The 26700-nt window shown below is 57.9% G+C and overlaps 12 protein-coding genes across 12 annotated transcripts; 3 read left to right on the top strand and 9 right to left on the bottom strand.

Moving 5' to 3' along the window:
• Positions 1 to 631: 631 nt before the first annotated feature.
• Positions 632 to 1784, top strand: DL89DRAFT_274515 (WD40 repeat-like protein; the record flags this gene model as incomplete). The annotated part of the gene is made up of 2 exons (XM_040889196.1): positions 632 to 681; positions 878 to 1784. The coding sequence occupies 2 exons, from the start codon at positions 632 to 634 to the stop codon at positions 1782 to 1784; spliced, it is 957 nt and encodes a 318-aa protein (XP_040744947.1).
• Positions 1785 to 1902: 118 nt separating this feature from the next.
• Positions 1903 to 4611, bottom strand: DL89DRAFT_266429 (uncharacterized protein). The gene is given in 9 exon segments (XM_040887081.1): positions 1903 to 2067; positions 2123 to 2250; positions 2273 to 2455; positions 2484 to 2608; positions 2628 to 2865; positions 2897 to 3361; positions 3417 to 3897; positions 3932 to 4003; positions 4050 to 4611. 9 exon segments carry the CDS (start codon positions 4130 to 4132, stop codon positions 2007 to 2009), a joined length of 1836 nt encoding a protein of 611 aa, XP_040744946.1. The 5' UTR covers positions 4133 to 4611; the 3' UTR covers positions 1903 to 2006.
• Positions 4612 to 6760: 2149 nt separating this feature from the next.
• Positions 6761 to 7886, bottom strand: DL89DRAFT_274514 (uncharacterized protein; the record flags this gene model as incomplete). Its single annotated transcript, XM_040889195.1, has 2 exons — positions 6761 to 7330; positions 7356 to 7886. 2 exons carry the CDS (start codon positions 7884 to 7886, stop codon positions 6761 to 6763), a joined length of 1101 nt encoding a protein of 366 aa, XP_040744945.1.
• A 397-nt stretch (positions 7887 to 8283) lies between these two features.
• Positions 8284 to 8838, bottom strand: DL89DRAFT_222165 (DnaJ-domain-containing protein; the record flags this gene model as incomplete). The annotated part of the gene is made up of 1 exon (XM_040884574.1): positions 8284 to 8838. The coding sequence occupies one exon, from the start codon at positions 8836 to 8838 to the stop codon at positions 8284 to 8286; it is 555 nt and encodes a 184-aa protein (XP_040744944.1).
• Positions 8839 to 9144: 306 nt separating this feature from the next.
• On the bottom strand, positions 9145 to 10660 carry DL89DRAFT_291930 (Galactokinase; the record flags this gene model as incomplete). Its single annotated transcript, XM_040890245.1, has 2 exons — positions 9145 to 10539; positions 10592 to 10660. The coding sequence occupies 2 exons, from the start codon at positions 10658 to 10660 to the stop codon at positions 9145 to 9147; spliced, it is 1464 nt and encodes a 487-aa protein (XP_040744943.1).
• A 776-nt stretch (positions 10661 to 11436) lies between these two features.
• On the top strand, positions 11437 to 13151 carry DL89DRAFT_266428 (Galactokinase; the record flags this gene model as incomplete). The annotated part of the gene is made up of 5 exons (XM_040887080.1): positions 11437 to 11643; positions 11705 to 12169; positions 12240 to 12538; positions 12567 to 13070; positions 13091 to 13151. The coding sequence occupies exons 1-5, from the start codon at positions 11464 to 11466 to the stop codon at positions 13149 to 13151; spliced, it is 1509 nt and encodes a 502-aa protein (XP_040744942.1). The 5' UTR covers positions 11437 to 11463.
• Positions 13152 to 13247: 96 nt separating this feature from the next.
• DL89DRAFT_125242 (uncharacterized protein) lies at positions 13248 to 15284 on the bottom strand. Its single transcript, XM_040883263.1, has one exon. The coding sequence runs from the start codon at positions 15143 to 15145 to the stop codon at positions 13316 to 13318; it is 1830 nt and encodes a 609-aa protein (XP_040744941.1). The 5' UTR covers positions 15146 to 15284; the 3' UTR covers positions 13248 to 13315.
• An 852-nt stretch (positions 15285 to 16136) lies between these two features.
• Positions 16137 to 17614, bottom strand: DL89DRAFT_274510 (kinesin-domain-containing protein; the record flags this gene model as incomplete). The annotated part of the gene is made up of 4 exons (XM_040889194.1): positions 16137 to 16157; positions 16273 to 16355; positions 16396 to 17206; positions 17447 to 17614. 4 exons carry the CDS (start codon positions 17612 to 17614, stop codon positions 16137 to 16139), a joined length of 1083 nt encoding a protein of 360 aa, XP_040744940.1.
• A 1559-nt stretch (positions 17615 to 19173) lies between these two features.
• DL89DRAFT_266426 (uncharacterized protein) lies at positions 19174 to 22127 on the top strand (the record flags this gene model as incomplete). The annotated part of the gene is given in 13 exon segments (XM_040887079.1): positions 19174 to 19310; positions 19414 to 19442; positions 19462 to 20147; positions 20206 to 20545; positions 20577 to 20628; positions 20648 to 20735; positions 20770 to 20813; positions 20893 to 21044; positions 21126 to 21171; positions 21191 to 21442; positions 21541 to 21574; positions 21602 to 21955; positions 21976 to 22127. 12 exon segments carry the CDS (start codon positions 19414 to 19416, stop codon positions 22125 to 22127), a joined length of 2229 nt encoding a protein of 742 aa, XP_040744939.1. The 5' UTR covers positions 19174 to 19310.
• A 2233-nt stretch (positions 22128 to 24360) lies between these two features.
• On the bottom strand, positions 24361 to 24774 carry DL89DRAFT_222136 (uncharacterized protein; the record flags this gene model as incomplete). The annotated part of the gene is made up of 1 exon (XM_040884571.1): positions 24361 to 24774. A coding segment is annotated over one exon (414 nt), but the record flags the coding sequence as incomplete, so codon positions are not given.
• Positions 24775 to 25158: 384 nt separating this feature from the next.
• Positions 25159 to 25367, bottom strand: DL89DRAFT_266425 (uncharacterized protein; the record flags this gene model as incomplete). The annotated part of the gene is made up of 1 exon (XM_040887078.1): positions 25159 to 25367. A coding segment is annotated over exon 1 (178 nt), but the record flags the coding sequence as incomplete, so codon positions are not given.
• A 725-nt stretch (positions 25368 to 26092) lies between these two features.
• DL89DRAFT_125208 (uncharacterized protein) lies at positions 26093 to 26697 on the bottom strand. The gene has a single exon (XM_040883262.1). The coding sequence runs from the start codon at positions 26568 to 26570 to the stop codon at positions 26199 to 26201; it is 372 nt and encodes a 123-aa protein (XP_040744936.1). The 5' UTR covers positions 26571 to 26697; the 3' UTR covers positions 26093 to 26198.
• Between the last annotated feature and the right edge of the window lie 3 nt (positions 26698 to 26700).

Genomic DNA, 26700 nt, shown 5'->3' with positions numbered 1-26700 from the left:
AGGTGGTTCTCAGCAGAGCCCGGTGCAGCCTGACGAAGAGCCATCGTCTATTACAGGGCACTCGGAAAGCAGCCGGACGCTTGGCCCGCGATCATACACATGGAATAATGTTGGTCAGCTGCCTACCAGCCCGCTAGCAGCAACTCCAACACACGCACCCTCGCGCTCAACATCAGTCGAATCGAACGCGCTTGAAAACACCAGCACAATACCCGGCCAGAACACAGCAACATTCCAATCAGCCGCAGCAGGTATCTCGGCGCCAGCATCACCGTCGCCGCCCAGCGTCGGAGTCAAACGCAAGGACTCGTTTGTCAGCAACACAGGTCGGATGGTCGACAGCAGTGCAGCATCGGTACAGATGGACGACAACCCGCAGATAGACTTCCTCAGCAGCCTGCCATACGAGATTGCTGTAGTTATTGTTATCTACGCGGATTTCCCAGCGATCATGAATATCGCTGAGGTCAGCAAATCGTGGCGGCGGTTCGCGCGCGACAACGCTGTGTGGCGGCGCATGTTCTTGCAGCAGCCAGAATGGCGTACTCCGCGAGCACTGGCAGCCGCCGGATGCCGCAGTTCCTTGAAGCATCATAGCGCAGGGAGCAGCGCCCTGGCATCACCTGCCAGCATGCCTGTCAGCGGCGCCAACACGCCTCGGATCGGCGATACTGACGTGATGTCGGTGTTTAGCCACCGTGGGGGCCTTTCATTGCCAGAAGTATCGGCTCGGAGTATCTTGTCATCATACACTGGGTCGTCACTGCGCCCGGCAATTGCACTGCAGCACATGATCGCGCCGTCGCCATCGCCTAGCCAGGTGAAGGAGTTTGGTGGTCGGCTAGTGGGTGCCGACTGGCAGCACCTATTCCAGCAGCGGTGCATGCTTGATCCGCCACTGGGAAAAGGGTGTTTCTGATGTGCGCGTTGTCACTGGCCATGCTGACAGTGTATACTGCGTGCAGTTTGACCACGAAAAGATCGTCACTGGATCCCGCGACCGCACAGTCAAGGTGTGGGACAGCCACACGCTGCTGTGTATGCGCACATTGGCAGGCCACGACGCGTCAGTCCTGTGTCTCAAATACGACGAAACAACGCTGGTGACGGGCTCGAGCGACTCAACTATCATAATCTGGGACTGGGAATCCGGCACCCCGCTGCTGCGGCTGGTGTCGCATGCTGCTGGTGTGCTGGATGTGGCCTTTGACGACATGCACATTGTGTCGTGCTCCAAGGACTGCACAATCAAAGTGTGGGAGCGCAAGACTGGCAAGCTGCTCCGCACCATGGTCGGCCATCGCGGGCCGGTCAATGCTGTGCAGCTCAAGGGCGACCGCATTGTGTCGGCGTCCGGCGACTCGCTAATCAAGATGTGGGACATCCATACTGGCGAGCTGATCCGTAGCTTTGCCGGCCACACACGCGGCCTGGCGTGTGTCCAATTCGATGGCAAGACCATCGTGTCTGGGTCCAGCGACCAGCTGATAAAGGTGTGGGATGCAGAGACCGGCCGGTGCATAAAAACGCTGTCAGGCCACAAGGACCTGGTGCGCACACTGCACTACACCGGTGGCCGGCGGGCGGTTTCTGGCTCGTACGACCAGACGGTCAAGGTGTGGGACATTGTCACTGGCGAGTGTGTTCTGGATCTCAAGGATGTACATACCAGCTGGGTATTTGACGTGCAGTTCAGCACCAGCAAAATTGTCAGCACAAGCCAGGACCAAAAGATCATCATCTGGGACTTTGCAAAGGACCTGGATGTGGCCGACATTGATTAGAACTTTTAGAAGACATTTTACTCCGCCCTTTCTCGTTTCCACTCCGCCTCCGTATATAATCATATCTCGCCATGCATCTAAGGATGTCATTCATGTAGCCAGGCAGTGAGGGGAGTAGATTGGTTAGAAAAGGTGTACATTGTGAAAGGAATATAAATCAAAGAAAGTGTACCATGTGCCGCCGCCATTCAACCCCCGCTTCCACTGTGCAAGTGTCTGCCACTAGTGTTGTTGACTGCCATCACCAGCGTCATCTCCGACCAGAGCAGTGCCAGCATTTGGCCTCATCGGCATTGAGATGTTGGGGGAAGGCAGATACGCCACCGATTCTGTGGAACCCGTTGGTCGCTGGCACCCCTGCTGCAGAAGGGCTGATGTCCGACCCGTCTGTCTCATTTTCAGGCTTCGGTTTGTGATAGACGTGGCATTTGTGGGCGTGTCTAAACCACAAGACACTGTTCCTGCGCTTCGCATTAGGCAATGGGCACCCACTGGCGGCACTGGTGGCAGAGTCCCTCGATGATATCAGCGTCGAAATGGCGTGCTTGCAGTGGCCGCACGAATGGCCGCCCCGATACCGATGAGATCCCATGGAAGAACTGCTTGTGGTACCAGTACGCGCTGTTCTTGAGCTGCAGCCATTTGCCCGGAGCACACGTATCGCAGAATCCCTTCCTTTTGCTGTCCGTTGTTGCGTACCCACATGGGCGTGTACAGATCGTCGTGAAAGCGCAGTTTCTGGCGCCGTGGACGGGCCTTGGCGCCGATGCGCTCTTCCTCTGCCGTCGGGGTCAGATCCGGGATTGACACACGCCGCGGAGTCTCTTTCGGACTTGCCGTGACGCCCTGGAATTGCTGGGATCGGAGTGGTAGCAAGGAATTCGGGCAGTGGGTGCTGCGCGTGGGCCATGGCAGGGCCACCAGCATTCCCAAACAGGTAGCCTGCAGGAAGTGGGTGCACGCTTGCATCGCTGCTGCCCATATGGAACGACATGTGCATAGGCGGGTGTGCCTGTGGCGGAGCTATATGTGGGTACGTGTGTGGGTGCCCTAGCGGTGGAGGCGGCGGTGGCTGCTGCTGCTGAGTGGCATGCGGATGGGGCCATTGAGACTGATGGTGCCGGGAGCGATCCAAAGCACATGCTCGGGTACTGAAGATGCATTGTTGGATCAGGAACAGCTACCGTCGAGCGCTTGGTAGAGTACGGGAATGCAGCGGAATATGCCATGCTGGCCGCGGCAGCGGCGGCAGCAGCGGCGGCAGTGACCGAGTCCACAGCCGCTGTCGACTGTGGCACTCCGACACTCGTATATGGCGATGTGGCCGGATCACCCGCATATGACGGGCCGCTCACAAGCGCTGGCGGTTGCGGCGCTGGTTGTAGGCGAGGCTGCTTGCTGGGCGAGTGAATCGGGTCGCCAATCTGCCCATTGGCGTACATGTCGGCAGCAGAAAGCAGGTTGTCAAATTCGGTATAAGGACGCTTGATTCCAGCTGGCTGTGAGGTCTTGCGCGCCGATTCCCTGGGAATTCCAGAGTACGACGAATTTGCCAGGCCATCTTGCGGCCGGCCCAGCTGATACCCGCCCAATAGAGCGCCGTCCGATGCACGCCGTATGACCGCCGGTAACGGTACGTCCAATGGGCTGTGCTGACTGCCCTGCAGTCCAGGGAAATGGTGCATACTCTGCGTGGCCAGCACCATCGGGACTCCATATGGCTGTGGCAGTATTTGGAGCGCTCTGGTAGGCATTGGCGGTGCTGCACTCGCTGGTGAAAGCGTGGCCAGTTGGTGCTGGCTCCAGTGCAGCTATCAGCATGTCCAGCGGCGACGTGCATGCCGGCGCAACCGTATTGGCTGCAAATGGCTGTAGGAGCAGCGACGCCTGTAGGTCGGCTGGCGTCGTTGTAGCCACTGCTGCCTCGGCGGAGGGAGATCCTGGGGTAACACCATCCACGGAAGTGTCGGGGGCGCGTGTACCCTGAGGGGCATTGACTGTCAGTGCAAAGTGTGGTGAGCTGATGGCTGACTGGTCGATAAGAGGGGCGTCCGGGATGCCATTAACAGACGATGGTGGCGGCACCGGGACATCACTGCTTGGTGATGGCTGCCTGTGTGCTGCTGGCCCGGGCTGGATCGCCAGACAGAGGAATGTCGTTTGGCTCGGGGCCGCCTGCTGTGGTCGCAGCAGCAGCGTAGCTGACGGCGTTTGTCATTCTGCGATGGAGGAGATTTAGGATGTGGATGTTGCTGGTTCAGCGACGGCGCCTGTGCTGTTGCTTGGTCGGGCACTACGAGCGTGCAGTAGTTAAAGAGGTCCGAAAATGCATTAGGGACAGGGCTCATCGTGATTTTAATGTTTGTTTCACAGAACAATTTGTCCTCAACGTATGAACGGCAAATGTGGCAGATGAGGCAAGTGAGAAAGCCAAGAGTGAAATAAGAAAAGAACTCAGGGGAGACAATGTAGAGAAAGAGGAAGCGGGAGGAAGGGGATTGAGGCAGGAAGGGATAGAAAGGAAAGAGTAATACAAGTGCTCGGTTATATAATATGCGACGCAGGTGTGTCAGACAGATATGGAGGTGATGATAATACAATAGCTATCACAATGTGGCGACCGTAACAGACTTGGGCAGGATGCTTAATGTGCGAGTGGGAACCACTGAAATAGAAATGCTGAAAATTGAGGTATCGGTGGTTTATAGCGGCAAGGGTCAGGGAAGAAGCGGTGTCAAGGTAAAAGGTCTTAATGAAACGAAAGAATTATATAGGCAGCTGATCCAATATTGAAAGAAATAAAGTCAAGGGGCAAGGGGTAGCGAAGAAGTAGTCGCGTAGAAATGGAAAAGGTGCAACAGAATCGAATCAGCCAGAAGCGGGAGTTTATAAGCTGCCAAGCATCCTGGCATCCTGGCATCCTATGAGACCCGTTTTCTGACTAAACCCTCTGCCGCTTGACAGCTAATCGCCGGCGATTCCCTTAGCTGTGTCACCGAATACCTTTTTAGGGAGGAGCAATAAAATGAGGTTGAGGTAGAGCCACAGGCCAGTGTAGAAAGGTGATTTGAGAAGGAGTGGAAGGCAGCGCCAGGGTTCTCTCCTCCATACTCCCTAAGCTAAGCCTGCAATAGTAACACATCACGTGTCGGAAACAGCTTTTGCTATGTTTCCAGCGGGATGCAATGGAACCCGCGCTGGATTACAAGTGGGATATGGCCACGGCTACTAGATGCTAGTTGCCGACCAGTGATACTGATGTTGCCTTTTCTTCTCCCTCCGCCCATTTAAGCGAACCAGCACTCACAGGATACCGAGATTGCCTCTCCGTGAGATACGCCATTCAGAGATGAGGAGCGTGCAAGGGCAGGGGCAGCCACCAAGGATACCAAGAGGTTCAGGCTATGGCTGATGGCTGTTTTGTCCACTTGGCCCTAAGGGATACATGCATCAGGAGGGAGATGGGGTAGTGGGGAAGGGGCCATTTCGACTGTGTCCCATTCTCTGCCACCCCCAAAAACACAGCGGATGGCGTGCACAGGGGCTGGGCCAAGCCGGAGCAAAAGAAAACCAGGGGGCACAGGATTTGCGAATAAGAATAAAGGGACAAGGGTGCCGCCGGGGGCTCGCGGCACGGAGGCTACGCTGCTAGCACTGTGTCCACTTTGAGTAAGAGGCTGAGAAGGAGACCGAAAATTAATCGAGATGGTGCTGTGTCATGTTCTCTGTGCAACAGCGCAGTGCGTGGCATGTTTGTCCTGGCAAGGCAGGCCAGGACCAAAGAGAGACAGGGGGCGCAGAATGACTGCAGTGAGGGGGTGTATGCGATATAAAAGGATATGAAAGGGGCTGTAGGTGATTTACGTTCTGTGCGCTCCAATACATGTGCCAGTGGAATGGAGGTGGAGTGTTCTGTGGGTCAAGCAATGGGGGAGAGGATTTGCTCATGGGAATTGCTCGCCACGGTAGTACAGATACCACTGAAACGGGAGGAAATTTAATACCCGCTAAACCAGTATCTGGCCGTCACGATAAGCCGATGGAAAATCGCAGGTGTACTACGTAACGAAGCGGGGCAAACCAAAACGGGAAAGGGAAGCAATACCAACCTATATCTGCTACTGGTATCGTGGATGGTATGCCTCTACCACGGCAAGTAGAGGGCTGATATTGATAGTGTGTGAATGGGACCGATAAGGGGTGTCGGAATAAGGGGCAGAGTCGAATTCCCGGGACTGTAGGAATAGCTGGAAGGAAATACAAGTGCCCCTGCACTCCCAGGGACGCAGTGTGTCTTATATTGCGGCCTAGCAAAATGGCCGTGTCGTGGATGCCTGCCGGCCTATTAGTAGGAGCCCACTGAAATAGGCGAAACCAAGTCTGTATCAATTGCCGTTCAGTCACATTTGTGTGAGAGCGAGCAGGTGGGGGCGGTGTTGATAGGCGCAAAAACATGTCCTGCTTCGCGCAGGGTCCGACATTCCACCCCCTCCGCCGAGCGAGAAGGAAGAGGGGGAGAGGGCGGCGGCGGCGGCGGCGAGAAAAACAGCCAGATTTGAACCTGAAACAAACCTAGGTCGTTCAGGTAACATGATAGCAGGGCCTCCAGCAAGGTTTTGGCTCAAGGAGGACAAAATTTTAGTCCAGCAGACGATCAACACCCCAGACCTAGGGCCCAGACTCCGCCAGTAAGAGCCTCCACCCAAATGTCTCGTAGCACACACATTAAGATTCTGTTGGCCATTAGCAACACCCGGGAAGGGGAGGGGTGACTCCAATGTGAGTAAATATAGCTTTATGCAAGGATTCCTTGTCACTGTGGCCGAGAGTATTCTGCATAATCTGCAAGAAAACATTTGTTCATGCGTGGTTTATTGGAGAGATGAGGACATGGGCTCCGGTGGCTATTGCCTGGTGTCTTGTTCCACATCTCAGTGTAGGGGCTGCCGGGCCAATTGGCCTGTGGCCGGGTGGTGTCACTGCGTCTTCAGATGGTGCTCGGGCGGGTGCTGGAAATCAAAGTCAATGTGAACGTGGGCGCGCTGCACGCCGTCGAGCTTCTCGACTAGAATCTGCAGGGCCTCTCCCACATCATGGCTTTCCCACAGCGGCGTCGTCTCGTCCATGACAATGTCAATCTCGACGTACTTTTCCTCGCCGACGTGGTACGCACGCACCGTGTCAACAAACTGGATCCGGGGATCGTGCGTCATTGCCATGTACGTGAGCTGATTTAGGAACTGCGGCTCGGCCGTCGCTCCAATCAGTAGCTTTGCCTGGTCGATTGCCTCGGATGCCCACGAGTACATGATGAACAGGCCAACCAGCAGGCCGCCCAGTGGATCAATGTACCAGACAACGTGTGTGCCCAGCAGGGCCATGGCCAGGCCGAATGAGTTCAGGATGAGGTCATTGAGGTGGTCGGTGGCGAAAATGCGGGCTTCCGGGTGGTGCCTTAGAGTCCAGCAGTAGGCCAGCATGCCGAGCTTGACGCCCAGGGCCACTGCAATGCACGCAATATTGCCAGCAGTCACATCGCTGTCGCGCTGGACCGCCAGTCAGGCCCCGCACGCTCTCGATAAGGAGCTCGATGGATAGCCCCACCATCAGCGTAGCAAAGATCACGATGCCGACGCCCAGAATGCGGCGCTTGCCAGCCGGGTACTTGTAGCTCTTGTCAGCCCTGCTGCGCGCCACCCAGCCGGCGTAGACCAATGTGCCGCTGCTTAGCAGGTCCATGAACGAGTCCGCCATGGTGGCAAACAGCGACAGGGACTTTGACGACAAGGCCGTGTAGAGCTGCAGGCAGAACAGCACGATGTTGGCTGCCAGCGACCCGTAGCTGGCGATCTTAACCAAGAGCGTCTCGCGCTTGGCTTTAGCAGCACGGCGCTGCCGCGCCTCCTCGCTGTGGTTCATGCTGTCGAGACACATGCCGATGAACTCGTTCTGCTGCTCGTAGTATTGGCGCACTCCCTTGTTGAGCCCGGAGAAGTCGCTGGTAAGTTTCTCTTTGAGGCGCAGAGGATCGTGCACGTAGGCGGGCGCTGTGGTGTCGTCGAAGGCCGTTGCGACATGCGAGCCCGGTCGCACCTCCTCCATTGCAATGACGTCAGCCTGGCCAGCCTCAGGCAATATCTCAATCCGTGGTGCTGAGCGAGACATTGGATATTGATGCTAATGTCCGGATATGTGGAACAGCGTGTCGGTCACTGAGGGGTTTTATTATGTACTGAGGAAAAAGTGAAGGAGCACAGAATGCGACTAGACAAATGTGGATAGGGAAGACGACTAAAGTGGAACTACCTAGGCTTGGTGCGGAGATAGCAAGGAAAAATTGGTGCAATAGCAAGGGCATGCGGATCCGACGCACCGAACTTTCTGCCCCATGTTGCTGGTTCCCACCAGCCATTTTCTGTTGGACAAATGCACACCACCGCGTGCGCCCGTGCTAGTCACGAAGGGATCATCATCCCTACCACGCACGAATCAGATGAGATCACTTCCCAAGCCCTGATGACCCCGCCACGAGCTGAGCCGCCAGTGCGGTCAGGATCTGGAGCTTGCGCGCATGCGGCAGCGCCTGGAACGACTCGTAAACCGCCCGGCCCGTCTGGTCTCGGATTGAGCCGAGTTTGCGGCCCGCGTAACCGCCCGCCACCGCACCAGGCAGGTTCGCCACGATGAACCCAAGCACGGCGCCGCTGCCCATGCCCACTGTCGCCCAGAACCCCGACCCGCTGGACTCAACCGAGGGCCGCAGGAAGTCCTCAAACACGTCTCCAAACACGTCATCAGCGCGTGCTTGCCCAGAGGCTTCGCTGCTGCCTGCGCCCTGGTCATCACGTGTGTATGTCGCATCGTAGTCATGCCGCCGCGAGGGCGTCCCAAGCGTGTAGTAGGCGTCGGCCAGCTCCTGGAACTCGCGTGTGGCCGATGGCGACGGGTTGCGGTCGGGGTGCACTTCCAATGCCCGCCTCATGTACGCCAAGCGGATCTGCTCCTGGGTGGCCGACGGGCTCACGCCGAGAATGCTGTAATAGTCGCGACCCATGTATGTCCAACTGGCGTGTCCAACAAGACGAAATGTGCTTGAATTTGAACAAAACTGAGGGAAAAGTGGTGGAGAGGGGCTGGAGACCATCTGCTGCTTCATGATCAGGCGTCCAAGCACAAAATTGCATGTGACAGCCGTGATACTTGCCCCCGACACAGGCACTGGCATCAAACACCTCGAGGAGTGGCTCATTCCGACTCCTGAGCGGCTCATTGACTCCTGAGCGACCGATCGGTGGCCAGTACGTCTTTCAAGCTAACAGTAACAGGGATTAGTGAAGTGGGATGTAAAATTATAAAGGAGTTACTCTTCAAGCTCGAAAATAGCGGCACCGCTGCCAGGGGTGGTCGCGAAAATAGCATCGTCGAGATCCTGGCCCTGGACGTGAGGCAGGTTCTTGGCGTAGTACTTCTCCTTGACTTCCATAATGAACTGCTCAACCCTATCCTGCGGGACAAGGTGCACGGAGCTGCCGCCCCAGCCAGCGCCGGTGAGGCGGGAGCCGAGCGAACCCGCGCTGCGCGCAATGGAGCAGAGCTCGTCGAGCTCGGGGCAGCTGCAGTTGAACAGATCGCGGCAGCTGTCCTGGCTCTGGTTCATCAGATCGCCCAGGGCCTTGAAGTAGTCAGTGGATGCGTCGGTCGACTCGCAGATCTCCCGGAACTTGACCACACGCAGGGTCTCCGAGTACGCGTGCTGCGAGCGCTGCAGCAGCTTGAAGCGGTCGGCGCGCACCGGGAAACGGTCGGCGTGTATTTTCTTCTCGAGGGCATCGACCGAAAGGCCAAGGTACGCCGCGCACTCCTCGCGCGTGTACCCTTCGGGCTGAGCACCGAAGAACTCGGTTGCCGACGCCAGCATGGCGGTGAGTCGCTCGATCCACACCCGCACCACATCCTTGCCGGCGGTGTCCTGGTCAGCAAAGAACTCATCCATGACAACCTTGAATGTCAGCGGATCGACGTCCCTGCAGGCAGGGCGGTCGGCAATGCCCAGGTACTTAGCCAGCATCAGCGCAGCAATGCGGGTCTCGACGACGCGCAGGTTGTAGCACACAGGCGCAGTGACAGCCTTGTCAGAGGTGACCATGGTGTTGGCAACAACGAAGGCGATCTGCGGGTTGGTTTTGGGGAACTCCACAGGCGTGGTATTGAGCTCTGGGTGGAACTCGATGAACAGCGCCGAGCCCAGCTTGCTCATGATGCTGCAGCACTGGTCCATGCCGCCGCCGTTGACGTTGCAGTAGCGCTCGGCCGCAACACTGGTCTCGACAATATCCTTCTGCGGCAGGACATTGTTGTTGGCGCGCATTGTGGCCAGCGCCGAGCTGCACACGAACGCAGACGAGCTGGACAGGCCGCTGCCAGCAGGCACCGTGCCATCGATCATGCAGAGCATGCCCTTGGGATTGGTGATCTTGGTTGCCTCCAGGGCGCCCTTGTACCCGCACTTGAAGTACGTCGCCCAGTCGTGGGTCGAATTGTCGATGGCCACAATGTCGGCCGGGTCATACGTGAACTCGCGAGACAGATACTTGGCGCCATTGATGTTGGCCAGCTTCACGGCGCTGCCGTCGGTCACCTTGACTGCAATCAGACAGTCCGGCACAATGGCCATCGGGAAGACCGGGAACCCGCAGTAGTCGATGTGCTCGCCGATGATGTTGACGCGACCGGGCGAGCGCGCAATGAAGTCGGGCTTTGAGTCCGTACATGCGGACGAACTCCTCGATGAGAGCATTGTACCGTACGCTGTGGCGGAGCAGGTCCGTCGAGTAGATATCCGACAGGGCGGTGTAGGTGGGGACCTGGGCAGACATTTGGCGGGCTGAGTAGAAATATAGCAGAAGTGGAGTTTAGGGCGCAGGAGAGATAAGGAGAAGATGCGGCTTCAGGGGTGGCGAGGGGGTTTTGTTGCTGCCAGCCGCTGCTGCCCCCACATCCTACGGCGCTGCATTCAGCAAGGCCGTATGCCCAAGACCACATGAGCCGATGCTGGGCGCGCCGATCCACCCTCTGCAATAGGCAGGCTTGTGTCACGCAGGCTCCGTGTCACGCCGGCGAAGAGTGGCTGCCCGGTGTGAGCCTTTTTACGCCAGCTCCTTTTGTCTCCCCCGGGCCAGGTGCGTCGGCGGAGCGTCCAGTCTCGACGTGTATCGTGATTCTATACCATCCAGTCAGCATTGGCCATGCATCGGGCGGCTAGTGCATGTCCAGCCCAAAAATAAAGGCCATGCATGCCAGAGCGCGGACCCACTGGGGTTAGGGCCGATTTTCCGTACCTGGCTCGCACCAATTCGGAGGAGCCGCCAGCAGCGCGGAGACAGGGGTAAATCTCATCGAACCGATGCGCCGCCGGAGTCTGGTCCGCACATACCACCTTCCTAATCGGGCCGGCGGTTGACTGTGGTGCAGACCACAGACGAGGTCGTATGCTCCCGACACATCCACTAGATGCACTGTGCTCGGCATCTGCATCGCAAGTGCGGTAAGCTATTTCCTCTTCTTTTTCTCTGCTGGTGCTGGTGCTGGTGTTGCTGCTGCCGGTGCAATTGGAGCGAATCAGGGTGGGTTCCGGAAGCTGCTTCTGTACACGCATCTGCCCGGCCGAGGAGAAAACCGTATGGACGCATGGCCTCCGAAGCAGTATAAAACGGCCATGCGACGAACGGTTTTCTGGACCCGCACCACCACCATCATCATTATTTCTAATACCCACCCCTGCCAACGCTCTCTTACTAATTCACCCATGTCTTCTCCCGCTCCTGTCATCAAGAGCCTCAATGACATCTACAGTCTGAATGTCGAGCGCCAGTCTGGGCGCTACGCCAAGCTGGCGGCCGACTTCGAGACAATGTACGGAGTCCAAGCCCGACTTCATTGCGCGTGCGCCCGGTCGTGTCAACATCATCGGCGAGCACATCGACTACTGCGGGTTCCCGGTCTTCCCGATGGCCATTGCACCCGACACGCTGATCGCTGTGCGCGCCAACAACACTGACAGGGTCCATGTGGCCAACACGCTCAACGACAAGTACCCGGCGCGCTTGTTCTCAGCAACCAGCGACATCTTCGAGATCGACTCGACAGTCCACGAGTGGTCCAACTACTTCAAGTGCGGCTACCGCGGGCTGTTCGACCGCCTGGGACACCGCAACGGCAAGGGCATGGATGCGCTGATGGACGGCACTGTGCCCGCCGGCAGCGGTCTGTCGTCGTCGGCGGCCTTTGTCTGCGCGACGCTATTGGCCGTGCAGCGTGTCTGCGGCATCAGCCTGACGCAGAGCGAGCTGGTCAGCATTGCTGCCAGCGCCGAGCGCCATGTCGGCGTCAACTCGGGCGGCATGGACCAGGCCATCAGCATCATGGGCCGCCAGGGCTCGGCGCTCCTTCATTGAGTTCCACCCGAAGCTCAGGGGCACGCCGGTCAAGTTCCCCGAGACCGACCCCTCCATGGTCTTCGTCATTGCCAACACCCTGGTGGTCGCCGACAAGCACGTCTCGGCCCCCGTGTGCTACAACCTGCGCGTCGTCGAGACCCGCGTCGGCGCCCTCATCCTCGCCAAGCATCTTGGCCTGGCCAGCCGTCCTGCCTGCAAGGACGTCGATCCGCTGGTGTTCAAGATCATCATGGACGAGCTCTTCGCCGACCAGGACACCGCCGGCAGGGACGAGGTGCAGGTGTGGATTGAGCGCCTGTCGCGCATGCTCGAGGAGTCCGAGAAGGCCTTTCGCCGCACATCCTGACGGCTACACGCGCGAGGAAATGGCTGCCGCCCTCGACATGACTCCGGCCGAGCTCAGCACCAAGATCCACGAAGACCAGTTCCCCGTGCGCGCCGACAGGTTCCAGATCCTGCAGCGCGCCTGCCACGCGTTTTCCGAGACACTGCGCGTGGTCAAGTTCCGCCAGGCTTGCGAGAGCTCCGTTGGCGACGTTGCCAAGATCCTTGGCTCCCTGATGAACCAGAGCCAGGACAGCTGCCGCGATCTGTTCAACTGCAGCTGCCCCGAGCTCGACGAGCTCTGCTCCATTGCGCGCAGCGCGGGTTCGCTCGGCTCCCGCCTCACTGGCGCTGGCTGGGGCGGCTGCTCGGTGCACATGGTGCCCCAGAACAAGGTCGAGGATGTGAAAGACGCACTGGCCGAGCAGTACTACGCCAAGAAGTTCCCGCAGCTGACCAAGACCCAGCTCGACGATGCCCTGTTTGCCTACCGCCCCTGGATGCGGTGCCTGCTATTACATCCAGTAAATCTCCCACTCTTGTGTATTTCCAATGTCAGCCATCTCCATCATCAAACTCACCGTAATGTCCTGATTATCTCAGCCATGTCATAGCACATGCTGGTGTTTATTACATGGCGATATATGCAGTCGATATGAACGCCTGCGGAGTAATGTCGATTTTTTTTTGGAGACGATAGATCTTAAACAGAAAGTAGACGGAAAAAGAAACAAAATAGTAGAAAGACAACTAAAAAAGTAGACGCAAAAAGAAAAAAGTACTCAGAAGCAGCTCATCTTGGACTTGCGACGCCTTGAGCGCATCTCGTCGACCTCTTCGCGGAGATCTTGGCACCGGACTCTTCCAAATGTCGCGGTCCCTGGCCTCGTTGGTGACCAGCTGGCGGGCATCCATCAGCTGCTGGGACACCAGCTCGACCTGGTCTCCCAGCGACTTGGCCTCCGCCTGGGCGCGCAGCAGCTCGTTCGCATAGCGGTCGGCGTTGAGCTTGATCTCCTCCGTCTGCTCCTCGCTCGACGCAAGGCTCTCCTTCAGACACACCACCAGGGTCTTTTGTGAGCCCAGCTCGGCCTCAAGCTCCTGCGCACGCGCTGCCAGGTTGCGCAGCTCAGACGCCTCGCGCCGTGTCGTGTCAAGCTGCCCGTCGGTGGACGCAAGCGCCGTTTCAAGCGAGCCAATGTGCTGCTTGTACGACTCGATGTCGCCAAGGAGAATGTCAACACGGTTACGGTATTCGTCAGTGCTGCGCAGAGCCACCTTCAGCTCAGCCTCGGCCAAGTCAAGGCGCACCCGCAGCGCTGCCGCCTCGTCGTTGTCGCTGTCGGCGCTATGTTGCGTCCTGGGCGTGTCGCTTGCCGTCGGCGTCTCCTCGGCTGCTGACCGGAACGACTCGACCGAGAGGCGATGGCCGAGCTTGCTGTCGTTGCGCCCAGCCTCGCAGGCCTGCTCTGCCTTGTCCCGGGCCGCGCGCAGGACCTCTGCCTCCACGTTCAAGTCGTGGATCTTGGCTTCATACTCGCTGACAAGACTGGTCATGTGCCGCATCTCCTCGATCAGCGAGTCACGCTCATTCGCCTTGGCCTCCAGCATGTCGTTCTCCTCTGCCAGCTTCACCAGGCGGTCGCCCAGGTCGCGCATGATGTTCTTCATCTGGCTGTTGTGCTGCTGCAGCTCCTTCTTCGCCTCCCGCAGCTCCTCAATCTTAGCTCGCAGCTCCCGCAGCTCCTTGTCGGCACCCGCCTGGCGGTCGCTCTCGGCTGCCGCGTCCTTTAGCATCTGCTGGATCTGGATTTCGTCGTACACAGCCTGGCGATGCATGCCAGCATTGGCGATAGCCGAGTCGCGCGCAGTTGACGCCAGCCGCAGCTCGGGGTATGACGCGCACTTGTCGTCAGAGGAAGACGGCTGCGCAGGCGACAGCGGCAGCGCCGGAGTAGTAGCGCTATGGCGGTTGCGCATGTTCCACAGGCGGCGCTCGGGAGGCGTCATGTCGTCCTCCTCGGGTACCCCTGGGAACTGCTGCGCGTCGCTCTCGCTGCTGGAGCTGCGCGGCGACGGGGAGCCGCGCGTGCGCAGAACAATCTTGTCGGACAGCTGGCGCGACAGGCTGCGGTCCTTCATGCGCGGCGACGTCACATCGCGCTGGGCTGCGAGCTTTGCTGCCAACGCCGCCGATGCCTCCTCAGCGATCTGCGCACGTGCGTCGGCCGCCCTAGCCTGGCGCCTCAGCTCTTCAACCTCGTTCTTCAGCTCCTGCTGGCTGGCTATCAGCTCCTGTGATTCCTGCTGGCTGGCTGCCAGCTCCCGCGTCTCTTGCTGACTGACCTTCAGGGCTTCGAGCTCGCGACGCAGCTCGGCGTTCTCCTCCTTCAGCTCCACATTCTTCTGCTTCAGCTCGGCATCTGACTCAGGCATGCCCGAGAGACGCGGTACGGCCTTCTCGACCTCCAGCTCGGTGCGCAGCTTGGCGACCTGGCGCTCGCTCTCGGCCAGGGCCTGGTCGTGCTCGGCCTGCATAGCCTCCCAGCGCTCGGTCCACTGCTCGTCGCAATGCTGCATCTCCAGGCGCCACTCATTGGCCACCGACTCGAGCTGCGTCTCTGCGCTGAAGTTGGCGTCCTCGAGCTCGGCCTCGACTGCACGCCGGCGCTGCTCCTCCTCCTGGCCGGCCTCGCGCGCCTTGGTCCAGCTGTATCCTCAGAGTCTCGACCTGCGCCTGCTGCGACACGTTGAGCTTCTCGGCATATGTCGCCTTGGTCTCCTGCATTGACAGCTGCAGGCGCAGATTCTCGATCATCTCGTTGGCGGCCTTCAGCTCGCCTTCGATTCTGCGAATGTTACTCGTCGTACTCCTCCAGCACCGCATCAAATTCAGCCTCGCCTGGGCCGTCGCCCTTACTCTTGCCCTCACCAGTCACTGCCTCATGGAATACCTCGCTCTGCTGCCGGCTGCTCTGAGCCGACTGCAGCGTGTGCAGCTGGTCGAGATCCGGCATCGGCGGCACAGTCTCGTCGGCCAGCAGTGAAATGCCCTCGGTGAACCGGTCCAGCCGCTCATTCTCGGCAATCGACCGGTTCGACAGGCTGAGGCGGGCTGACCGGCGCTTCTGCCGCAGCGTATCCGCAACCGACTGCGGGCGGCTCTCGTCGAGATCCAGCACCGCCGAGGGCACAGGACCGCCGCCCATTGCTGCGAGTGGCTCGTCAGCCGCCGGATCTCCTGCTCGCGGTCGCGCAGCCTCTGGTCGCGCTCAAAGCTCTCGCTCTGGCGCTCCTCGATCTCGCTGCACGCCTCGTTGAACTTCCACAGGAGATCCGCGTATGTCTCGGTGAGCTCCATAAGCTCCGTCTCCAGCGTCTGGTTCCGCGCCTTGACCACATTGAGCTCTTCGTGCGCGTTCATGCGCCTCTGCAGAGCTGCGCTGGTGATCGGGATGCGGCTCGGGCTCTCGCCCGCCAGCGAGTCGCTGAATCCGGTGATAACCCGATTCGCTGGCGACGACGGTGATTTGGACCAGGCCCGGCACCGGCATGCTCTGCATCGACGAGTTCAGCGAGAAGCTGTCGCGTCCTGTGCTCTCGGCATCCTGCAGACGCTGGTTCAGCGAATGCACTTCGCCCTTGAGCTTCTTCACCAGGGCGCGCAGGGCCTCGAGCTCCTTGGCCGAGGCCTTGCCCAGCGACACCATATTGACACCGCCGCGGTTCTTGATGTTGCGCGCACGCGCCGCGTACTTGAGTGTGTTGACTGTCTCGGCCATGTTGGCTTCTGCCGCCGACTACGCAGGCAATCAGCAGCGTCTGTGCACTGCCACCCAGCGAGTCTCGCAGCATGTACGTCAGCTTGCTGTTGCGATATGGCACATGCAGATCCGCACCACGCTGGGGACTTCCGAGCGCCGAAATGACATTGCCCAGGGCCAGCAGCCCAGAGTTGATTGAGATGCCCTCGCGCTGGCGCTCACCCTCGGCCTGCGTCTTCTTGAGCCGCTCGGAGCCGGCCAGATCGACAAAGTGCAGCTTGGATACAATCTTGACCGGCTCGTGCGAATCGCCGCGCGTGCGCTGCTGCGTCAGCGTCACTGTGTAGATGGCGTGCGACCGCGACGACTTGTCGTTCATGCGCGTGCCGCCCGTCTGCCGCTCCTTGGATCCATCAATCAAAATCGACAGCGCGTGCTGCGCATCGGACACAGCCTGCTCCTTGACGCCCACCCACACAACGTTGCCCTTGGTGTCCTCGCGGATGAAAATCGGCGGCCGCACGCCATGGAACTGCGACTGTGCGACCAGGTCGATGAGCTCCTCGTTGTACACCTCCATGAACGACACACGCACGTCGATGTTGGGCTTGCCGGTCTCGTCAACGGTCTGGTGCGAGTTGGTCCACTGGAAAATCTGTGTCAGCGCGCGGGGCACAATGCCGACATCCTCCGGCGCTGTCGCATCAGCGTCAGTGCCCATCGTGAACGTCTTGCCCGAAGATGTCTGTCCGTACGCAAGAATTGTGACATTGTAGCCCTCAACGAACCGCGCCAGCAGCGGTGCAATCGACGAGTCGAAAACAGATATTTGCGACGTCTCGGGCCCATACACAAAATCAAAGTTGTAGGTGCGCGGCTGGTTCGACACTGCATGCGACGGCGCACCGCTGTGCCGGACAAAGCCGCCTAGCCCGGCCATTCCATCGCTGCCATAGCTCGCTCCTGCCAAGCTTCCGTTGGCAGAGTTCACTGGGTACACCACAATCGATGCATTGGGCTTGGGCTCCAGACAGCTCGTGTTGCGGGCATAGGAGCTCGTCTGCCCGCTCTCCGTATTGTCAACGATCAATGGCCGGATCCGTACCGCTACACGCACCGGCAGAACCTTCTCGCCATCGTCTACATCAGAAACCGATCCATTGGTGCTGCCCTGCACATTCGCGCCATTCGCCGAGCTCGCATCTGTTGCTGCATCCGAAAACCCACCAGCTGTCGGCGACTCGCCCACAGCGTCGAACGAGGGGCGGGCGGAGTACTGTCCCATCTGCGGCTGAAAGCGCTCGCGACAGCGACATCTGCGAGATGCGCCCGTCCTCCACAGACGTGCGGCTCATTGACTCGCTCTTGCGGTGCATGAACATAGGAATTGGGCCTTGAGGTCGATAGTGCCGTCGGCAATGGGATGTTGGTGGGCTTGCCGATGCGCGACGCCAGGCGCGAGTCTGCACGCTCCCTGTCGACGGAGGTGCGAGGGTTAACCGGAATAGACTTGTCGGTTAGCATTCAAAGAGTAAGAGCGGGATATTTTTAAAACAAGGAGAGCAAAAGAAGTGAGAAAGTGTAGGAGTGGTCCCCACCCCACAAAACAGCAATAAAAGAGGGGAGCAAAAAATGAAAACAACGACGTGAAATAAAAGTAAGAAGCTGGAGGTGTCGGGTACTTTTTTTTGGTGATAAGGCTACTTTTCACTTGCTGCCGGGGTAGAGAGCAGAGCCTTGCACATGCATAAGCAAAAGAACGTATAATGACAATGACAAAGGCCAGAAGAATGAAGAGTGGGTGAGAGAGGGGAGAGGAGGAAGGGGAGTCTGGCAAATAAAGCAAGCACACCCGTCCCAATTTTCGCTGGAGCGCGCGCATAAACCTGATTACTATTTGCTTTTAGGAACGGTCCGAAATTGCACGCAGCTTGATCACGCCCAGTCCGGAACTTGCCCGCCTGGAGACCGTGTCACCAGGGGAGAGGAGTTTCGGGGCGGTGCCGCGCGTGGCCCTACCGTGGGCCGGATTCCTCCTCCCCAACTCGCCCTTGTGCTTGCGGACCCAGGGGCTTTTCTGCAGAAGGGCGTTGCTTATTCTGAAGCACAATCGGCAGCGAGAAAACTACCCAAGGCATTGAAATAGCCCCTCCCACGCGGTCCTCGCTTGTTATGCGAGCAATAGCCTGGCCACTGCTGGCCACTATTGACCCCTTCCCCACCGCGTCCCGGTAGAGCAATTCAGAATGTGTCCTACACAAACCCACCTCCTGCATAAATGCACCATTGTTCCTCATAATGTCTCGCTACCGTTCGCGGTTCCCATTTGCCATGTCTAAACCGGCCATTCGGAAGCACATGCTCCGCTGGTCAGCCGTTTGCTGCCCTCTGACCTCACCGGCAGAGCACGAGCTCTCCGACGATGCTTGTTGTCACTTGCTTTTTCCCGGGGAGAAAATCCCCTTGGCTCTCAACAGTACCGCAGAAAGCGAACGATCTGTGTCTTTGCAGAGGAATAATATCCCGTCTATCAGGCGCCAACGTGCTGCTCCTGCCAGCCTAAGAAAAAGGATGCTGGGCTGCTCCTTTTCTCCTCTGCGCATCGCGATTTGCAGCATGATCACTGCCGGTACTCAGCCTAGCTGGCCGTGCATGTCGCAAACAGGCGTCTGTACCTAAATTTTTCACCCATGGATTATTTCCCTTTGGCGCATTCGCAGTCTGCCAGTTTTTTTGGGAACAGGGCAAGGCTGCGAATCTCCGAAAGGCGCTCTTGCCTTGCTTTAAAGAGCGGCCCAGCTCTGCTTCCATTCCACTCTTCTCTCTTCAGCTATACCCCATTTACTTTTCTGCCGATATACTCCTTAGCTCTTCGCTACCATATACGTTCGCGTAACACATTGAACACCCTATATCAACATCCTCGACATACTCTCCATTGCCAGTTCTCTGGTCACACAAGCAGTAATGGTCGCTTAAAGGTACAGCAGCAGCCCTACTAGCCCGCAGCAAACACAGCAACCCCCCACAACAATAGCTGCCAAATAAATGAAACAGCAGTTCAGAATGCTAAGCTATCCACAAATGCCCTCTGTAGACTCTGCGCGCCCCATGTCCGGCTCAAAGCACCAGCCAACCTGGCCCCGCCAAGCCGCACCTCACCTGCACCGAGTTCGTTCACCTCCAGGGCATCTCATCCCGCCTCACTGCCATCCGCGACCCCATCCGGGACCTGACCCGCAGCTCCACCATTGCTACGCCCGACGATCCGCAGCCTGATCAAGCCCACGCGCTAAAGCTCGACAAGCTCCACTCGCACATTCTCCAGCAGCTCGATCTCGCCGAATCGCTCATCCACCAGTACACATCGGCACTCGCCAACATAGCGTCTGACGAGCAGCGCCCCGAATCCCACCACCACCGGACAAGTGCCCCACAGGCGTCATCGGCATCAGGTGCAACTGAACGTAATATCACCACAGCGTGGGCATCCTCACCTATCACCGTATCGTATGCAGTGCCGGTCAACGAAGTGTACATGCGTCTCAGTAAACAGCAGCGGGCAGTCATGGACGAGCGCGTCCCGCTGATCCCACGCCGCGATATGTCGGTTGGCAGCAGCCAGCTAGGCAGCGTCCTTGAGCTTGTGCAGAGCCTGTTCAGATCCAGCGCCCGCGAAGGCACTGCCACAGAGCTCTGCAAGTCGCTCGATACAATCCCGCCTGGCATCATGGCATACGCCATCTCTGCCTCCGCCAGCCATCTGTTCCAGAAGCTCACTCCCGACTCCATCCTTGAAGGGGCAAAGTTCATGCATGGTGGCGGCGCACGCAGCCCGAATGCCATGCCTGAGACCCCTGCAATGCAGGCTCTAAGGCTCATTCAAGGATCACACCAGCTTCATCGCCCGCTTCGTTGAGTCCTCCGTCCTCCTGTCTGCCCAGGCAAAAATGCGCTCCCGCCGTGTCGAGTGGTGGGTCACTGTGGCCTATCTTTTGCGCGAGCTTGGCGATTACGAGTCTCTGAACGGCGTGATCTGCGCCATCTCTGGCTCTGTTGTCAACCGCATGAGCGAGACATGGGAGAGCGTCCCGGCGTCCTGCAAAGCTGCTATCAAATACATCATGGAGTCTGTGCTCGCACCCCACCAAAACTACTCCAGCTATAACATCGAGCTCCAGGAGCGCATCGCCAAGATTTCCCAGCCCGCTGAGTCGTCCACAGCTTCGCCGCTTGAGCGCATCCAGACAGAGCGGCCTTACAGAGCAAATCTCCCTGGACTTTGATAAGGCAGTGGCTGTCGATGCGACCCAGCCAGCACGCTGCCATTGACGAGTACGTCTACAGCCCAGTGTACCTGAAAGGATGCGCCAGCCTACCCACGCCGAGCACTATCGTGCCCATCTGTAAACACTCTGGTAATTGATGCAATGGCCACAGACCTCCAGCACACCACTGCCAACTCCCAGTCGCGCTGGCGCTGGGTTCTCGACCGTACAGCACAGCATCCACTCAGTCTGACCATTGATGCCACCACAATGCGCCGGAATCTTCGCCATCGAGATCTCGCACCTCCCCTTCAGTGCCACTTCCGTAGCCTATGCCGCTGCTGCGGTTGCGAGTGTCAGCCCAAACGCTTCATCCAAGGCCACAGCATTCATTAAGCGCGGCTCGAGACGGTCATCCGCCGCAGAGAACTCTAGTAACCCGTACCAGTGCCGGCTCCACTCAGCAGCGGACCCCGGCCACAATTGTTGATCATGCTCAGGCATCTCCTGGTCACTGGCCTACGGCAGCCCTTGCCACAGCTGCAGGATCGGTGCGCCCCTAGTTGACCTGCACGTGGCAACTGCCAGGCCAGCTCGCAGTGCATCTCGCCACCACCCTGCTGTTTTGCGAGCCCTGGATGCCACATGAATACATTTTCCGTCTCAGCGACATGCGCGAATCGCGCAGTTCCCACTTGCCACCAGCCAAGCCCCACACACTCGCTACTATGGCCAAGGCCAAGGCCTACGCGTCGTCGAGCCCCACGCAGTCGACGACCTCAAAGGGGTCAGAGCGTGCGATTGAAGCCCCATGGCTTGGCACTCCTCCACCCCAAGGGCTCACCGTCCAGCTCACAGAAATCCAGATCAACCAACCGTAGCGATACATACGAGCAGCAGATCAAGGATCGTCCCGACGGCCAGTCGCTGTACTCGCAGTCAGACTCCCTGTTCTCCGAGTCCGGACAACGATGGCGGTGGACTCGAGGCCAACCTCAGATGAGCCCCCGATGCGTATGTTCGATTCCTGGGAACTCGGCAGGGGTACATGAGATCCGCCGGCGCAGGTCATCAGCACCACTCAAAGAGCCCGTACACCACCAGCAACTCGACCAGAAGCAGTCTGCAGGCTGCAGGTGTCCTGCCTAGCCTTCCGCCGCTGCCCTCTAACGCTGTGCCTCCACCACTGCCTACTGCCAATATGCCCACTGATATATCGCCGCTGGCAGCAGATTTGGCAAAGATGGGCATCCCGCCATCACATCTGCCATCGAGCATGATGCCGCCTCCGTTGCCGTCACAGCCAATGCCCTCATTCCAGCCCAGCAGTCATATCCCACCCAACTTCGAGCAGCGAGGTTGTGCTGGATGAAGTCAGCGTTGCCCCCAAACTCGCCATATGCGACGGAACACATGTCCGCTGAGGCGCTGATGCTTCTAAACTTTGACAAGGCACAGGAATCAGCACATCTAATAGCCATTAATAAGCAAGCTCATGTCGGAACTAAACATGTACATAGCATGATATAAGTTAGTATTGAAGTTACCGAGGCTACTGTGCCTAAAAGGGGGTTGTGCAAATGATGAGGGGGGTTATGATTTCATGGACACATAGCCATCCATGTCATACTCAAATTCGAATGTAGATGGCGACTGGGTAGGTGCGATGCAGTCAAACGCTGCCTTGACGTTCTTCAGCGAAGCCTGGCGGCCATTCTGCGTGTTGACTACTGCCTTACGGCTGAACATTGTTTGCGAGGTGCTGCTGGACGAAAATGTGTTGGTACCTGTCTGCATGGGGCAGTAGCTGCTGCGCTTTTGGGTTGATATTGCGCGCGCAGATCGTGATATCCTGCACCGACACTGTATCGTGGTGACGGTACAGGTCACAGCTGTCGGTACCTTCCTCTTCTTCCTCAATGTTGCTGACTGGTGGTGCGGGACCCTGCTTGCACTGGGGTATTGAGGATGTGCCAGGCCCGCCCGATGACCAGTTGAATGCTGCCAATGAACGAAGCTTTTGCGCCAGACTCGCGGTTGAGTAGCGCCCGTGCTGGCGCCAGCTGAGGCGGCGTCCGCTGATAGATGATGATGATACAGATGACTTTGTGGATCGGTTGCCTGGAGTGCTGACAGACACTGCCGCTGTTGAACCGTCGTTGTGGCCAGGACAGCGAGGAGCCGTGACATGCAGCTCCAATGGAGGCGATGGCACTGGCACCTGCACAGTTTGCGGCACCGTACAAGTGGTTGGCAGTTGGTTGCCGCCGGAGTCGCTTCCCTGAACCATCTTTGTTGCCCCTGCGGTATTATGCGAGTTGCGCGAGACGATTGTCGCCGTGCTCGTAATGCTGGATGATTGTGGTGCGAGTGCTTGGGCTGTACTCGGTCTTGAGACACTCACAGCTCCGTTTCCCGAGGCGACGCCGCCTACAAGCTTAGCAAGCGTCGATAGCCTGTGCTGGCTGTTCTTGCGTGCAGCTGCCGTTGAACTGTTGCTGGTCTGGAAGCTAGTCGAAGACATGGTGGGATTGGTTGCTGAACGAGGAAGCGTATAATAGTGGCCAGCTGAATGTGCTGCCTGCTGCTGCTGCTGCACGATCGGATGAACGCTAGAAAGTGGAATCGACGAAGCTGGCCGCTGCATCGCCGACTGGCTGAACGAACGCCTTTCACCTCCCTTCGCCATATCGCCAGAATATGCTGCGCCCATCTTTGAGGAGACCGCCGATAGCCCATCTGCAGGGGAGCTAAAATCGCATCGGCTACTGTTGGACAGGGCTGATTGACGTTGTTGTGCATATCCAGCGGTCTCAGAGCCAAAGGCAGCGCTGTACATCGGGGACGAAGATGAGAAGCTGTTGTACCTCTGGCTGGCATGCGACGAGATGCTTGACATTATTTCTGGAGCGCAGATTGGCTGGGGCACATACTGCCGCTCGTAGCTGTCGCTGGACAACACAGGTACTGTGTGCTGTAATGCAAGGCGCTGTCGTCCATAATACCCTCCTCCGGTATGAATATGTGGCTGCGAATCGACTGAGATCGATCCCGAGCTAGCGTTCGTTGTTGCACTCATTGATGAGGCCGGAACTAAGGCTTGTGGCGGCTGTGGCGGCGGGTGCGGGTGGCGATGCACCGGGACATCCCAGTCAAGACCACCCCCGGTGTCTGTGGCGTGGCGGTGCATGGCAACTGATGGGGTCGAGCCTATCGAGCCCGCCTGAACAAAGCCCCCGTTGTTTGCTGGCATCGACAATGGGCGATTGACCTCAGGAAGGCAGGCTGGAATGTGTGCTTGCACATTTGTGTGTGCTGGGTAGAGGTGCGTCTGCTGCGGGTATGCACTCATCTTGTCATCAAGGCACGGCGTATCCGAGAAGTGGGCGGTGTTGGGCGTGATCGGGTTAGAGTCAATAGTCATCGACGAGCTGAGGACACCTGACTGCTGCCCCGCATGGAGCACTGGGGAGCGGATGCGAAACCAACCATTTGGATCTGGCGTTGGCAGGCAAGTGGTATCCGAGACTGCAGAATCGACCGACGGCGAACACTTGTCGGATGCAGCACTATTGCTATTCTGGATCGCGTTATTGAGCAGAGTAAGCAGGTTTTTGCCACCCTCGCCCCACGCAATATCGCGCACAGCATCTTGGGCATTGGGCTCACAGCACTCACGCGACAAGAACAGTCCGAACCCGTAGATGGTCTCAGCCTTGCCCTTCTCCTGCCACCGAGATACAAGCTTAGCCTCAAGTGTCGCGATCCACTGGTTCCACTCAGTTGATGTTACGCCGAGCTGGTAATGCAAAAAGTACATGAATTCCATCTCCATCTGGTTGACCTCACGCTGCGTGAACAGCCCCATTGACACCTGGACCCACGAACATGTGTGGTACGCGTCATCGTAGAGGTACTTTGTTGCCACACAGAGCGATGAAAGTGCCAGGCGATAGGACGAGCCCGGGGAGCCCCGCGAGCGTGGGTGGTTGGCGCGCAAGCGGGTCAGGTACAGCAGCGCCAAGCTCATACATGTGAGCTGTGTGCGCGTGCGGCAGCATATGTGCTTCAGGAATTCTTCAAAATTCGGCAGCGGGCCGTTCGTGGCAATATCGCTGTTGGCGAACGAGGACCCTACGTCGCCCTCGGTGACACAGGGAAACAGCTCCTCAATCATTCTTTCCATGAGCCCTACGAGGTTAGCACGCAGCAATTTTTTAGATCCAGGAATGCCGCCAACTCTGGTTCATGGGCAGTGTTCTCGACATGCGTCAGAAAAATGCCTGGCCCATTGGGGTGGTGCTTGCCAATAATGCAGTAGCACTGAGATAGAAATTGAGCGCGGGGGAGATCCAACCAACGTTTTCCGAAAATGCATATAGATACCGGCGGAGGATATATGTAACTCGCATGGCCAACGCGTGCCATTCCAGGAACACGGAGTAGCTGACAAAATTGCTGCTCGGAGTGGAATAACTTGGCGAGCGGTGTGTTGTATCATTGCGGCCGTGATCTAGACCCGCCTGGAAAGTACAGCATACAGAGGTCTTGCACAAAATGGTGTTGGGCCGGCTACTACGTCCCAGAGGACAACGCAAAAAAGCGCTGGGCAAACGACGCAAAGCCAGAGAGGGTGCCAGAAACCAGGGGAAGAGGTCACACCGCTCAAGCAAGATAACGCCGGCTCGATAAGCGTTGGCCGGGAAAGTAGCATCTGGCCCAGCAGAAATAATGCAGGATTTGGCGCATTCATTGAGCGTTACTGCCCAGCATTTATGTACACAGTGACTAAACAGGGGAGGGGTGAATGATGGGGTGCTACTTACGTATCATCGCGCTGCTCAGGAGCTCGCGAGCCCGGGACCGACTGAGAACCTTGACTTTGGAATTGCCCAAGGAGCTGAACGGCGCCGCCAGCTTCGGCGTCGCTGTGGTAGAATCCATGGCTGAATCGGCAGCCTCGTCCTTCTTGAACCAAGCAGAACGGATGTTTAGCAGGTTCTTCGTCTTCCGCTCGGCGAAAGGAGTGAATGCTAGCAGCCGAAATCATACAGATAAACGATGTGAGTAACAGAAAGAGACGTGCGGGAAAAGAGGAAGGATGAGAAGCGTAACGCTATTTAACAGGTCGGTATGGATTCCACAAAGAACAAGGAAACTAGAGGTGCGGGCGAAGGAAGAGGGTATATTAAGAGTTACGAACGGTAGTAGGGGGAGGGAGGAAGAAGGACGGGTTGGGAGAAGAAAAAGAAGGCCATGCGAAGCCCCCCTTCCAAGTGCAGGACATGATGAAAACCAAGCTCTACTATGTCGTGAGAAGGCCCAGCTGAATGCCTGTGCCCGGCATGGTGCTCCTACTAGACTTGCAGGCACCCGGGCGTGTAAATAACAATGAGAATGGAGGGTGCCTCGTTTTGTTTTTCTTCAGCGCTCGATTCTGGGCAAGAATGTATAAAACGAACATAAAAGCGCAAAGCAATTCGCCCAAAGCATAAAGTGCCATCATGGTTGAGGGAGGCGCAAGCACAACATGCGAGCTCTGAGCCAGAAAGAAAAACAAGCGCAGCGACAAAAATTAGAGTCAAGAAATACTGCATGTTCTCAAAACAGGCCGGCGCAAGGCATGGGGGAGGTAAGGTACAAGCAAGCCCGGTTTGCAGACCACAAATACTGAGCAGCGAGGGGAGCCCCGAGGCCGAGGACACCCGTCCAGCACACCATCGGCGCTGTCCACATCGCCGGCGGGACCACTGACGCGGGGAGGGAAGGGAGGGATCGGACCAAGGCCGGCGGCTGTTGTTCACTGCGGCTCTGCTCTAGCGACTCATAGTGCGGGCGAGCCCGACGGTGGAATGGGGCTTGTGTCCAAAACACACTGCCTGCTGTGCCACATCCAGACTCACTTGGACGAACCAACATGTACAAGCCTCGTACGCCTCTTGCTCGCGCCCAAATGCAGTGCGATATTGACATGGCTGCACAGATTTCCGAGACTTCCAAGAACTTACCCAGGGGTTGAGAGCGTATATAAAGACCGGGCGTTGGCTATGTCCAAGTATGAGAAAAGACGCAGGAAACGCAGAGCTAGTAACACGCGGGATAA

The sequence above is a fragment of the Linderina pennispora genome, assembly GCF_002104995.1.
Source record: "Linderina pennispora strain ATCC 12442 chromosome Unknown DL89scaffold_4, whole genome shotgun sequence".
NCBI classification, from domain to species: Eukaryota; Fungi; Kickxellomycota; class Kickxellomycetes; order Kickxellales; family Kickxellaceae; genus Linderina; species Linderina pennispora.
This window is presented reverse-complemented; position numbering and strand designations above follow the sequence as displayed.

What these genes read in the sequence shown, in the direction of transcription:
- DL89DRAFT_266429 (XM_040887081.1), bottom strand. Translation starts at nt 4,132, where the DNA reads ATGAGCCCTGTCCCTAATGCATTTTCGGACCTCTTTAACTACTGCACG. An exon ending in CACAGCCCATTGGACGTACC is followed by an intron (nt 3,362 to 3,416) that starts GTTACCGGCGGT and finishes GGCGGGTATCAG; the next exon opens with CTGGGCCGGCCGCAAGATGG. An exon ending in GGGGTGCCAGCGACCAACGG is followed by an intron (nt 2,068 to 2,122) that starts GTTCCACAGAAT and finishes AATGCCGATGAG; the next exon opens with GCCAAATGCTGGCACTGCTC.
- DL89DRAFT_125208 (XM_040883262.1), bottom strand. Translation starts at nt 26,570, where the DNA reads ATGTCAATATCGCACTGCATTTGGGCGCGAGCAAGAGGCGTACGAGGC.
- DL89DRAFT_125242 (XM_040883263.1), bottom strand. Translation starts at nt 15,145, where the DNA reads ATGCAGCATTGCGACGAGCAGTGGACCGAGCGCTGGGAGGCTATGCAG.